Genomic DNA, 14,648 nt, shown 5'->3' on the forward strand with positions numbered 1-14,648 from the left:
ACACAATTCACTCACAGCCAGCAGGCTCTCGGGCACCAACAGCCATTACGGTATAAGATTATTTTCTTGAGGGAATGGCTTCCCCCAGATGAACTTTCATTTGTCTTCAGCAATAACCCTTGTTCAAAATCAAGGAGTCTAATTCCATGAAGCATTTTACGTGTTGCAAATGCTGCCAGAACCTCTTTTCCCTTTTCAGCATGACATTTGCTCAGTTGTGACCACTGCAGTGTAGTCTGAAATGTTTGTGTTAAAAGCTTCCAAATACAGTATATTTTCTGGCATCCATGTGCCTGTATAACTGATTAAATCAGAGTTGGTCATTTTAGTGTCCACTTGGCAAAAAACCATTTGGTTGGTTAGCTGTCTGTTCCATTGCTAAACACTGCAAACCTAAAAATCCAACACACAACAGAAAACACACCAACAAAACCCACACCCCCCCATGCATTGTCCCTGAGCTCTGCAGGTTGCACCACCCCACTGCATCAGCACTTCCTGGAGTACCTGGAACAAAGATCAAATCACCATCACACCAAGGTCCTGATTCAATAAAGGTTCAAGAAGATCAAGGCAAACACAGGTAGAAGTTACACTTCAATAGGAGGGAGCACCAGCTATTATCTCAAGGGAAGCTCTGCTGCCAACTGTAATGATCAGTGACTTTCTCTACCAGGTAAAAATCGATCATTTAGGGTCTCAAGAGATATGGAGACAGTTCATTTTTGCTTGTGAAAGACTCAGGTTTCTGAGAAACAGAATCTGCCACCCTTTGGCCACAAAGAAAATAGTTTCAATGAAGGCTAGCATTCACTACAGATAGCAGCATTTAGCAAAGAGTGCAGAGAGCCAGAGACTGAAAACTCCTTGGTTTCAGGACGTCCACAGACTTTTGAAGAAGTTTTTTTTACAGTGCTCTTGTCTTCTCTCCAATGCATCAGAGCCATAACAGCACACTGCCTGAAAGCAGTAATTTAGAAAAGCAACAGTGACAGTGCAATAACAACAGCTAAAACCAAAAGTGTCATGTGACTGGGATATCATATATAAATGTTGCTAAACTTATATGTTTAGGTTCAAATGTCACAAGTCTTTCAGATAATGTAGAAAGTTTTTCTACACAATTCTTACTGCCAAAATTGGAAGTTTTCTATGTCTCCATTTGCTTTATGAAACATACAAGAGGACAGACAGAAAAAATAAGTGAAAAAATAATAGGCTTTCCTTTTACATTAATATCTCCCCTATGTCTGTTTTAATTCAGTTGAGACAGTGACAACAAGAAACCAATTTACAAATAATCAGAAGTAACAAAATTCTATTTCCATAAGAGTAGCACAGCTGTCACCCTGCCAGCTTCCCCTTCATTGCTGGGATTCTGAACACAAGCTCTGGGGTGCAAGAGAAGAAGACATTTCATTCATTCCATGACCCCAGCTGTCCCCTCTCACATTTTAACCACACAAAGTCAATGACAACACCTTTAGCCTTTATCAAGGACACACATTATTATACAGCATTTTTCATGGAGTTAAATAGAAACCAATATTCTGTTGGTTGCCTGATCAATTTCATTCCAATGTAAATTGCAGTTATTTACTCTAAAAAGTGTTAGACAATAGGCACTGTAGAGGAATACATTTTGGGGATTAAAACAGTTTCTAAAAATCAACTTACAAAGTTATTACCCACCAAATCCTTCATAAGAGCTAAATACTAGGGATGGTTTTTTTTAATGAAAAAGTTTAAGTAAAACAGCTTAAACTGCCTACAACACATGCTCAAAGAATGTGGAAAAGCGAAATAATTTGTTTCTTAAATACATCACCAGAGCAATTTTGGAAGAACCTATGCAAGGTCATAATTTTCCAGTCAGAGCCTGTACTTGAATTCATTCAGCATTTATTTGTATGGAGAGAAAATAGTCATCCCAGATAGGTGCCTACAAATATTTCTTTTAGAAAGGTGTGTAGCATAATATCTGAACTTACAATTACATACTGTAATTATAAAACATTACTTGATACAAAAAAAAAAATCATTACTTCAAACCTTTTTCTTAAACAAGGTTCCTTCATTCTGAGTGTTTGGTTGTTGTTGGGTTTGGTTGCTTCGTTTTTTGAAGGAAGAAAAATACCAGTATGTTCAGTAAACCTGTTGTTGTCTTCCATCAACCCAAGCCAGGCTTCCCTCCTCAGAAGTTTTTTACATCATATTATGAAATTTTACTTCTCTATGCTTTGTGCCACACCCCTTATCATCAAATAAGCTTCCTATTTGTTTTTCTCTGAAAGGAAAAGCTCCTCTTGCAGGCCTTGTTTTTCAATATGGTACAGATTTCTTGTGCGTATAAACACCAAGAAATGTCTTGTGTTCTGTGACCATTCCTGACAACTAAAACACAACTCACAAAGCAGCAGAAAACTAAAGTTATTCTGTTTGAAGGACTTCAATACACATGCTAACCTGTGACCTACAAGCTCAACCATGGAGATGTAGATTTTTTTCCTTTGCTGTTCAGTCATTTATAATTAAAAATCATCACCAACACACACCTAGTTTTATAATGAATTGAACATTCCATACCAGGTGTATTGAGACCTTTAATTGAGGTGGGGGACAAGTGGAAGTTCCCCAGAAACTACTGAAAAAAAAAATACCTCTCCAACTCCCCAAGAAAAGCAACCCTTTCAATGGCAAACCAGAATGTTCTGAACTTTCTGAACTGCTTTAAGTTCACTGCTGTTTTTTTCATGAGACATAGACACACCAGCAACTGTAGCATTGGTGTGCACTGCTTGAGCTACTTTGACATAATCCTAGTGAAAAATCACAACAAACAGCCTAGAAGCACTCCCTCTTATCTCTGTAGTTGAATATGACTCCAGCCCCTTTGAAAGAGGGGCTGCTGCTGGTGGCTCAACATTACGCTGGCAGAGGTGTGCCTCAGCACACCTGTAGTAGAGCATACCTACTACAGACAACCTGTCCAGGAAAAAGCAGAAGCCTTCTTCAGACAACAGGAACAAGCCTTACATGCACAGATCCTAATCCTCAAAAGAATCCACTTTATCCACTCTGGTATCTTCTGAAAATCGAAAGCAATCCAAGAGATTGCTGCATCAACGAATACTTGATAGAGGTGAAAAACAAGCCAATAAGGGAAGTCATTCTGCTGGACCTGACTCCTACAAACAAGAAAGAACTGGTCAAGACTGAAGTTCCAGAGCAGTTTTCATGAGAAGAAACTCAAGATCCCAAGACAAAAAAGCAAAGCAAAAGTCAAGATCACAATTGCAAACTTCATCAGAACAGATTTTGTTCCCTTCAGGCACCTGCTTGGATGAATCCCATGGCAGATGACCCCGGAAGAAAGAGGGGTACAGGACAGCTGGATAATTTTCAAGGATCACCACCTCCTCCTAGCTCAGGATTTGGCCACCCTGACCACTTTTGTCTCATGCAAAGGCAGTCAAAGGCCTGCATGAGTGAACAAGGACCATCTGAAAAACCTCAGGCATGCAAGAGAAGTATATCTAAATGAAGGACACACGAGTGCCCAGGAGCAGCAGAAAGACTATTAAGCATGCAGTGGTGGTGTCAAGAAAGCCAAAGCCCATGTGCAATTCAGCCTGGTGACACAGGCAGAGAGTAACAAGGATTGCTGGAGTTCCAGCAGCAGCAAAAGGAATACCTTTGGTCCTGCTACTGAGTGGGAAAGGAGATAGAGTAACAAAAGATACAGGAAAGGTGAGGTACCCAGTACTTTCTTGCCATGGTCTTTACTGGTAATTGTGAGCCTTTAGGACTCTCAAGTCCCTGAAAAAGAGTGGGAAGGAAGGATTTGGCTTTGGTGGAGGAGGGTCAGGTTAGGGGGCATCTAAACAAACACAACATACCCTACGAAAAGAATGTGGGACTCGATGAGATACATCCCTTAATGCTGAGGGAACTGACCAATGTAATTGTGTAGGTGGCCACTCTCAGTACTCTGAAGACACATGGCAATTAGAAAAGCTTCTTGAGAGGTGTGAGTAAGGATGTAGGTCCTCTCTTCAAGAAGGAAGATCCAACAAATTGCAAACCAATCAGGTTCACCTGGATTGGGTGATGAATCAAACCTGAAAGGGTGATGAATCAAATCTCTCTAGAAAAAATTCACAAGCATATGAATAGCAAGAAAATTATTTGCTGCAGTCACCATAGATCTGCAAAGAGGAAAATTGTGCTTAAACAACCTGACAGCCTTCACAACTTTGAAGAATGAAGGTTCAGGCTTCAACTAAGACTTTTGACACTGTCTCCTACATCAGCTCAGACAAACAGATGAAGGACTGATTGAATCAGGTAAGTGAACAGTGAGATGGATCAAAAACTGAACTACAATACCCAGAGGGTTGTGATCAGCAGAAAGTTCTGTTGGAGTCAGTCACTGGCAGACCCTGGGGATCAAGACTGGGCCCTGGATTATTTAACATCTTCATTAATCATTTGGATGATTGGGCAGAGTACACACTTTACATTTTTGTAGGTGTTACAAAATGCAATAACAGCTGATAACACCAGACAGTTGTGCTGTGTCCAGAGGAACTTTTTCTGACTGAAGAAATTAGCCAACAGTATTATCCTCAAGTCTGGCAAAGGAACATGCAAGGTTCTGTACCCCAAGAAAAATAACCCTATGCTATAGGCTAGGGGCTAGACAGCTGGAATTCATCTTTGCAGAGAAGGACCTGGGCATCCTGGTAGACAAGTTGAATTGAGCCAGCTGGCAAAGAAAGTTGACAGCACTCTGGGCTGTATTAGAGAAGGTGTTGCCAGCAGGTCTAGTGAAATGATCCTTCTCTTCCACTCAGCACTGCTAATACATCTGGAGTGATGCCCTGTTCTGAGCTTACGCTGTTCAAAAAGAAAAAAAAAAGACATGAACATACTGGAGCAAGTGAAGGTGAATCACAAAAATAAACAATGGAGGAGCAGATCTGACCTACAAAAAAGATTCTGAGAAAGCTGGAATTGTACCCCCTGAAGAACACAATGCAGGAGACAAGGAAAGAATGAAGAATGGAGAATGTGTCTTATTCACATATATAAATACCCAAAGAGAGAAAATAAAAATGACCAAACAAGACTCTTTGAAATGGTATCTCCAGTGAAGTGACAAGAGGCAGTGAGCACAAACCAAAACACAGGAAATTTGAACCAGGAATTCTTTCTTTTCCTCTTTAGGTGATCAAACACTAGAACCAGCTCCCAGAGAGCCTGTAGGGTCCACTCAAGGCACAACTGGATGCAGTGCCAAGCACTTTCCCACCACTGACACTGCTTTCAGCAAGGCAGGGAGAAGGCTGGGCTAGATGACCTCCAGAGGCACATTCCAACATCAGTTTTTTATATTTTATTGCCTTGATAAAAGTAGCACTAGAGCAAGAGAAATAAAATTTCCACTGATGCGCAGATTTGATCTTTTCTTCATTGTGATAATTCAATGCAGTTTTCCTTCAGTTCCTAAAAAGTATCACATAAGCTGTTACTGCCATTAGTTATAGAGACTCAATCTTTCATTGACAAGCCAATAAATTTGTATCCTCACTGTAGATGATGGCAGAGCCTGCAACATGTGTTTGCCATGAGCTACACACCAAGCGTCCACCTTTGCTCCCTCCAATTTTATTTGCACCAGTGCCCACAGTATCAGCAGAAGTTACATGTCTTTGGAAACTGCACAGGACTTAAAGAGCAAGCCTAGGTACTGCCATTTTCAGTTTTGCTCTGCAGTTCTGTTTGTGTCCAGAACTTCCACTGCCTATCTGCTCTGCTTCCCCTAAGAGCCCCATGCAATGTTTGAACTAGAGCATACATATTCCCTTGAAAGGGTAAAACAGCTCAAAGTAATGTTAAAAGATAGCTTCTGAATGCTGCAATTTCAAAGGACTGTGAGCTGTTTTGCACATATACTCATTATTTTAGAAAAACGTGACAAAGAATTTTGCTGCCAGCTGCACCTTCAAGGAAGTTTAGATAGAATGCCAACACTTTAACCTAGACTAGACCACAAGACACATCACCCTTAAGTATGCTGGGGCCTCTAACCAACACAGGTGGTCAGACTTATCCTTCTCTACCAAGGAAAAGCCATTTTGTCAAAAAGAACCTCTTAAGGAAAAACTGCATCCCACAGGTCTAAGCAATAACTGCTGCAGGAGTATAAAATCCTCTCAAGGAAATTTCCATCCACTAATCAACTTGCTTCTGTGGCAGGACTAACAGTGTCTGTGGGATGTTCCTCATACTAGGAAAGAGCCCTGATAGCAACCCCCAGTAATGTGGGTGAGAATTCTAGAGCAGAACTGACACAGTGCTCTAAGGCCAAGATGTGTCTCAGGAACACTTGTTTTATCCAATAATCCCATTAATTTATGCCCCCAAGATGTTTAAAGAAATTATCCATCAACAGGAAAATCAGAACTAAGAAAACAAGGAGAAGTGCAGTTTTTACAGTGCATTTTACCACCATCTCACTTGTCCACACTATATGCAGCATGGGAGAAACAGCCAGAGGCCAACATAGTCTAAGGCAGGCAATTTGCAAAAACATCCTTTAACCAGGATGAAAAATTGCATTACATTATTTAAATTCACTCCTTAAGTCACTCTTCAATGTCTCTGAACAAAAAAAAAAAACCAAAAAACCACAAAAAAACCCAAACAAACAAAAAAAATTCTTTGGGGCTGGGCACAGTACAGCTATCAGTCACCTGAGGTGTAGACTGATCTTTCTTACAATACCACTACAGCAGGACACAAGTCCCATGGAAATGGAAGAGGCTTACAGAATGAGCCAGCAAAGGGCTGAAATAGCATGGCTGCAGCAGAGAAAGGGAGAAAAATAAAATCAGAAAGAAACAGATTACGGACATTAAGTTGCACACTGCAATGTTTACATCAGAAAATGAGAACACAGGATTAAGGTTTCTATACAAGAGCTCATTACATGCCATTTTTTTTTCTGCCAAATTTCAACCTTACAAATTATAAGAAGCATCCCTAATGAAAATTAACTAGGTTTGAATTAACTTGGGGGATGAAGGCTATGTTCACAAAAGTCCTCCTAAAACCAGCAAACCAGAAATTTTATTGTCAGCCACAGCCTCAAAAAAAGTGATGAGCCAAGCTACCAGCATGTAATTTCTTCCCCAAGCTTTTTAAAGAGTAATTAACCACTCTTTTTAAGAAATTTTAATGGAAGGGGAAAAAAATCCATTTGGAAGTTGCACTCGTTTCAGAGATCAAAGCTGAGATTTCATCCTCCTTCCTATCATTAGGGGGTTAAACAATGCCTTTAACATAATAAAAGTTAACAAAAACACATCCCTGCACAGATACCCAGACATCAAAGGTAAGTTTTCTATTTCAAGGAGTAAGAGATAGCAGGAAGCTGATCTTCAAAAGGTGGCTACTTAGACATGCATCTCTGCAGCCTCCCTTCAGTCCTCGAGGGATTCAGTCTACTTTGCTTTTGGACATCAGCAAAAGGCTGATGATCTATCAGGCACCCCTTGGGTCACTCTGCACAAACCAGCAGCACCTTGAAGTGACACACAGGACCAGGGTCCAGCTTTGCCCTCAGCTCATTATAGTAGTGAAAGATCATTTGCTCTTGCCTGCTTTATATCTTCATATGACTTACCTGGCATTTAAATGCTCTGAGGCAAGACTTACCTTCTCCTGTAGGTTTGGCTTTGTCTTAATGAGCACAATAGTACAGTGCAAAAATAATATAAACAGATTCACTTGAAGCAAAGGGTTATCTCAGTCTTGCTGTGGTGAAGAGCCAGCCAAGGGAACAAGCAGTAATGACTTCAATTTAACAGTCTGTGGAATTAACTTATGCACAATTTACAGTACACAAACCTTGTTAATATGACAGCTACTCTTTTTAAGATCATTACAAAATCTTCTCTGCAGGAAAACTATGTACTTCAAGAAGTTGTGGGCTCTTTCTTGGAAAGAATGCACAGCCAACATGTGCAAAATAAAGTTCTCTAACCTTTAGCTGAGCATATCTTTTTATCCCTCACTTGACCTTGTAATAAGAGACCAAAAATGGGTTGGTTTGTATCTTGACAGCTACAAGCATGTGGAAAATATGCACCAGAGACATTTTGTTTCATGAAGACAGAACAAGATTATAATAATTTGTTAACATTTGTGTGATCCATGAATCAGCTGATTTACCTCTTTTACAGGTTCTTCATCCGGGGCAGCATCTTCCACTACAGTCTAGTAAACAGAGAGGAGAAAAGAGAAGAAAAATCCTGTAAATATATGCTACCAAGAAAGTCAATTTTAAGCCAAGATCTAGTCAATTTATGTTTAGGCAGTTAAGTTACTTTCAATTTATCCTACTATAATAGGCTTGTTTAATTCTTCACACTTTGCACAGGTAAATTAACTTTTGAATCCATAGGGACCTGTTTTCTCCAAGATATACAAAATGTTAAGAGAAGAAAGCATAATAAAAGAACTATTAAAATTACTGATGAATAGTTGAAGCCACATTTGTCATAGAATCAATAAAGAACAAAAGATTATTACTGGAAAGAACTAGAGGAATGGAACATAATTTCTTGCTGGGAAGAGAGAATATGTGTGTAAATATAGGAGCAAATTTTCTAAACACTTAGCTTCCATTTAAATGCTGTGCTTACCTAAAATCATTAAGTGATGAACCCATTGGAAAACAGGTAGAAAGATCACAATAAAGCTTGATCACACAACCCTTTCTCAGGAAAAATATCCCCAATGCTCTAATTCACTATCCTATCCATCCAGCGTGAGTGGGATCAATAGCTTTGCCTACTCTCAAAGAAATCCTAGAACAGCAAATATCCCAATTTTCTTGCTTACCTGTCAAACACAACTAATGACCTCCTGAGTCAACAGGTGAAAGGAGCAGTATTCCACTCTACTCATCCTTTTCACAAACAATATAGAACATGCCCTTGATGCACTCTTCCTTATCAAGTGATTGATTTACTATAAAAGCTGTCTTTAATATCTGCAAGTCATTCACCTGAGTCATGCACAGACACTCATAAATGTCTCTGTTTTAAAAGGGTTTTTGGCATTAAGGAGGGGAAGGAGAAGGAGGTCCATATGCATCAAAGAATTAAACTGTCTCCCTCCTTGTCTACTAACTGTGAAAGCTTCTGTGAAAAAGAACAACTTGCAGAAAACCATGAAAACATTTTATCCCACACAGATTCAGAGACCATGACAGTTCTCTTGAATCAGTACAACCACTAGTGTTTAAGCTGCATTCAGCTCATTAAAGACTAAATGTTTCTGCTGTTTGAAAATGTCTTCATGGACAAGAGCCCACAAGAGATGAAATTAATTTACATGTGCTTTTACTAGATTTGAGCAAACAGTACTTTAGCAAGTCTATCTACAGCATAATCTAAAATGGTCTAAAGTTATAGCATGTCTTTATTGTGTTTAGAGACAGCAATAAATAGAACAAATAAATGGTGTTTTATGTCTTGTTCCTATTTAAACTGCAGGAGTTTATGCCTTCAATTCTTTAATCCTCAACTTCTTGCAAGTGAAATCTCAGGAAGTGATAGAACAGTGTAGCTCAGCTATCCTGTTCTTTCAAGCAGGAAAGGAAAAACAAAAAAAAGGCACCACCAAAACCTACAAACCCACACATCTGATTAACTATAATTACAATAGGTCAATTATCCCTGGTAAGGAGAGCCACACAGTTTCTTCTGAAAGAAAGGTCTGAGTAGGTCTCTACCAGCAAAAGAGGTGACAATACAATGACATTATTCCAGGTGATGTACACTGGGCTTTAGAGCAGGATTTATCCTGTGATCTACCCCTGGGGAGTTTTTCCCAGAAATTGACAACAGAAAAAGCAATGACTGATGTGCTTTCTGTCTGGGCCAGAAAGAAAAACATTAGGCCCACAAAAAACAAACTACTTTTAGAAAGGAGGGAAGGAGGAAGAAAAAAAACCAGCCATGTATATGCACTTTGAATACCAGTCAACAGAAAGGTAGACAGGAAGGGAGCACCATTTCTACAATATTCAGCAGAAAACTGTTCACCATAAATATAGCTATACAAGTCTTGTCATTGTGAAAGTGATTTAACAAGGTGTCAGCTGACTTCAAAACAAAAGGAAGGATTCATAGTTTCCCAGCTATAGCCTGTTTATTAGCACTCAGATTCCATGCACCCCACAAAGTGGAACAAGTGACAGTATTCAGAAGTGAATTATATGATTTAAACCTTTACAAGCCCCCACAGCTTTGTTTTTAACCTAGGGACTCCAGAATTATCAGTGCTGGTACACTACATGACATTATCACTTCTGCTGAACTGCTTACATGTACTAACACCTTGCATGAAACCTTTCCTGCAGTTCAGCAGCTCCTTTTGAGTCAAGTGTTTTGTGTTCGCCATAACCTATTATGTTACACTCAGTTACACTCCCGTCTTTCCCTCTCACCAAAACCCTTTTACAGTATTTCAATCAAACAAAGGGATGGGGGATTAAAAAATAAACACCAACACCCCCCACCTCATAAGTTTCATTCATCTACTTCTACCACCTGCCTGTTGCAAATGTGCATCCTGTGCTACAAACAATTGACCTGAAATACTCTGGGGTTTTTGCACTGCTCAATAGACCCAGAAATACTCAGGAACATACCTTGTCCCCTTACAGTACAAAAACCATAAAATCATAGATTAACCCAAGCAGGGAGGTACCCACAAGGATTACCGATCTCAGCTCCTGCACAGGACATCCCCAAGAATCCTACCATGTGACTGGGAGCACTGTCCAAACACTTCACGAACTTGAATGATGTCTTTCCTGACACAAGATAACCCTAGACTGAAGGTAATGAAAACGCTGCAAGATAAATTGCGAGCACACGCAGCACAGCAGCCAGCTAATTATCACAGCATCGTGTTTCCAGTGCGATCCGGAAAGCACAGCCTTACGCTAAGAGCTAATGGGCAAATGGGTAACCACAACCCAAGCGAGGTCCACGGACCTATTCGAGCCTCAAATTACAGATCACATACTTCATGCTTAAACGCGAGCCTGAGTCCGACTCAGCCCGCTTTGTGGGTTTTCCATCTGTTGTATATGCTCTTTCCTTTCCAGCTACCCCAGCGCTCCGGGCATCAGCATCCGAACATCCCGCACTGCCCGGGCTCCGCGGCTGCCGCTCCGAACCGCTCCTCCTGGGAGGCAACAGGTTCCCGAGCCTCGCCTAGCTCCCCGCCCTCAGCGGCGAGCAGAGCGGGCGAGGGATGCTCATCACACCCCGTTTCGTGGGGTTTGGGGCACCACCGCGGCGCTTCCGCGGCGGGAAAGGGGGACCGGCGGCACCGCCGCTGCCGCACGCCCCCGCAGCCGCTCACCTCCGTCTCCATGGGCTCCACCTCTATCCCTTTCCATAGCTCCAGCAAGTGGGCGATCGGCATGCTGGGCGATTCCTGCCTGAGGACGGGATCAAGCAGAAGGAGCGCGCGTCGGCCGCCGGCGAGAGCGGAGAAGGGAAGGTGTCAGGGGGACGGGGCACGGAGCCGAGTGGGACCGGGACCCTCCAGCCACCCGCTCGGCAAAATGGCTCCGCGCTGCCCCCGGGGGAGCCGCAGGCGGGGCGGGCGCTCCGCAGGCGCGGGGGGCAGGACAAGGCAGCGGCCGCCGATCCGCAGCCGCCGACGGACCCTCGCCGCCCCGTCCCGTCCCTGTCGGCCGCGGCTGGCTTTGGAGCCGGGGAAAGTTGCTGCGGAGGATGCTGCGGCGGCGGCGGGCGCTGCCATGGCAACAGCAGCGCGGCCCCCCCGGGCCGGCCCCGCCCGCAGCACCGGGACAGGCGGGGCCGGGGGCGAGAGCGGCGCCGCGACCCAGCTGCGGCTGGAGAGGCAGCAGGAAATCAGTCCGTTCATAACCTCCGTGTAAAGCGCTGGAATGGTGAGGGTGTGCAGCTGACAGAAGGGTATCTGGGGTTTACAAAGCCCAGTATTATTCCAGTCTTAAAAGAATTGACTATCACTTCCTTTACTATTTTATCTCTGTACTACGAAGCCTGTAGTAAAGTCTGTTTATTCACATACCCTTTCCTTCTCCTTCAGCTCTCATAAACTATTACTACCTTACTAAGCATGACAACACATCACATGCCCACCTGCCACAGACTGTGGTTTATGCAGATATTGATTTCAATTCTTCTCAAATTTAGGACAAAACACGCATTTTAACTTGGGGCAACTTCATCAGGGACCAAAAGGTTTTATGTTAAATAAATCAGCGCTCTTTAAAGAGCCATTTTGGAATGAAGAGTCAACATGCAGAGTGCATTTTTCTTCTGTTCTATGCTCAAAATGCCATGGTTTGCTTCCATATAAGCAGTGCTGTACAAATTCAACACAAGCTTTAACAACAAAAATTCTTCTACCAGTCTACAAAGGAACATTTGAGAAGTCTTCTTCCTCCAATCCCATCTCAGCTTCCCCAAACTCTGTTTAACACTAATAAGCTCACTGTGAGTCCAAATGCTAAGCATGGTTAGGAAAATCAAATTCACCAATCACAAAAAAAAAAAAAAAAAAATTAGTCCTCAACCAGAGCTACAAACAGAGCTATGCATTCAGATACTGCTGCAAGAACACAGTCTTTTAATTGTGTTAGAATATGAACACTTCTTGACATCCATGACAACACTTCAGTAACAACTTGTAACACCAATTATGCAGTTTCATCTGCTTTACATTTTGAGCAATTAAATATCTAGATTACTGCCTTTACTCACTGCTCACCAAAAAAGTGTAGTGGGAGTGATGTTAATCACATAACAGACACAGGTCAGAAGCTGCAGTACCCAGCTGTAACACACTCCCTTGCTCTTGTGCCCTGTCCCTGTTTTCTCCCCAGCCACAGATGAGTTCCTACCTTTAACTTGACATACTCCCAAAGATCCTCACGGCACCAACAACTGCGAGGCCAAAGCCAGGATCAAGCACAACAAATTCAGAGCACAAACCCCGCTTGTTCAGAGCACAAACCCAATGACCTTTATCAACCAGACATATCAACCCCAAGAAGATTGTACATGATTATATCACATTTCATCTTTATATTTAAAAAACATTTAACTCCAATTTACAGGACTTTAACCTTTGCAATAGAAATCTTGGATGCTGCAGGCTGAGAGCAAGAGCTAAGTGTCTGTGACAACAGGGAACTGGGGAGGTCCAGATAATCCCAAGGGAGGCAAATCCAAGGTTTGGGGTCATTGCACTGTAGTCAAGTAAAAAACATGTGCATACAGATCTAATGTTTTTACAACTTTTCCATGAGCTTCACTTAATTCTTGAGACATGCAGTTAAATGCTTCCTTAAGCATTAATCTATCAAATTGGGACATCAAAACTCACAAGTTTATTTCCAGACCTGGTTGATCAGTCTAAACATGCATAAAATAATAGCAGGGAAAAACAAGTGATAAGAACTTGTTGCTTTGACATACATACCTCGGTTATAGGCACGATACATGGACTGTGCACTAGACTGCCTACACTCTTCCAGCACCAAGATGACTTGGACCCAAATTATAGGTTGGACTACCCATAGCACGTATCCCATACTCCATTTCTTATCCCTACCTAACAAAGTGCCAAAGTTTTTAACCTCAGCTTAAATGAAAATATGGGTTTGCATAATTTTCCCTTGCCCTTTATTTTGCAGCATCACAAAACCAGGAGTAGTCCACTTGCAAAAATACCTCATTAGGAGCAGAATAAAGAAACAGAAGGAAAGAGAGGGATGGAACATAGAGGCAAAAAAAAAAAAAAAAAAAAACAACAAAAAACCAACCAAAACCACACACACAAAAAAGCAGACAAATTCAAAGAAATTGGTCTCCAAGGACACACAAGAAGTCTGGTCAGAGCAAGAAGTAGTTACAGATCTCTTCCCTAAGAAAAAATGCTAGTTAACCACACTGAAAAGTTAACAGAAGTAATATTTGCAGATATGCTGGCTAGGCTGAGAATTGCAAGGTGATTAGTTCAACCTGCATCAAGAGAATAAAAGCATTTTTATTTCCTATGTCAGGAAGCACTGGACTACTTGCATGGTGATTTTTCATCTATTTTTACCTGTCTCCTGAGTTAGTAGCTAATGATTGCTGCCAGATACAGAGCGGGAGATTAGACACATCAATATCCTGCTGGGTTACAGTAATTCCTACATTACCAGAAGATACACAAGTACAGAAGAAAGTTTCTTAAGAGCATTATGGACAAATCACATTAAGATACTTTAATAACTTACATATCTGCTGCTTTGTGGAAAAGGAAAGGGCTATTTCTCCATTTGACGCACAAGAGGGAAGAAGCACAGAAATATTATTCTCTTCCACTAGCTCAACACAATTCCGAGTTCATGACTTCAGCTTTCAGTTGAATGGAATCAGCTCATGCCAAACACATGCATTCATCTGCATGCAGCTTGAGCCCAAAGCTCACTCAAAGCTTGAGCTAGATAACTTTCTGCCTGTCCAAAAACCAAAAGAGATACTACCTGATGCAGAAGTCAGCAAAAAATCCTCTCTCCT

At 41.6% G+C, this 14,648-nt stretch overlaps 1 protein-coding gene across 2 annotated transcripts in view; it reads right to left on the reverse strand.

Moving 5' to 3' along the window:
* The window catches only part of RPS6KA2 (ribosomal protein S6 kinase A2), a 282,442-nt gene extending 270,630 nt beyond the window's left edge, over positions 1 to 11,812 (reverse strand). The window contains exons 1-2 of one of the 2 annotated variants that reach the window (XM_071430770.1): positions 11,449 to 11,812; positions 8,239 to 8,283 (exon numbers count right to left, since the gene is read on the reverse strand). In XM_071430770.1, the coding sequence (XP_071286871.1) occupies positions 8,239 to 8,283; positions 11,449 to 11,511 (108 nt within the window). In that variant the 5' untranslated portion in view covers positions 11,512 to 11,812. The remainder of the gene's footprint in view (positions 1 to 8,238; positions 8,284 to 11,448) is intronic. The other variant, XM_071430768.1, reaches the window with a different exon arrangement.
* Positions 11,813 to 14,648: the final 2,836 nt, after the last annotated feature.

This window comes from Agelaius tricolor, unplaced genomic scaffold (assembly GCF_023055355.1).
Source record: "Agelaius tricolor isolate 1412-34295 unplaced genomic scaffold, bAgeTri1.0.p SCAF_1, whole genome shotgun sequence".
Lineage (NCBI taxonomy): Eukaryota > Metazoa > Chordata > Aves > Passeriformes > Icteridae > Agelaius > Agelaius tricolor.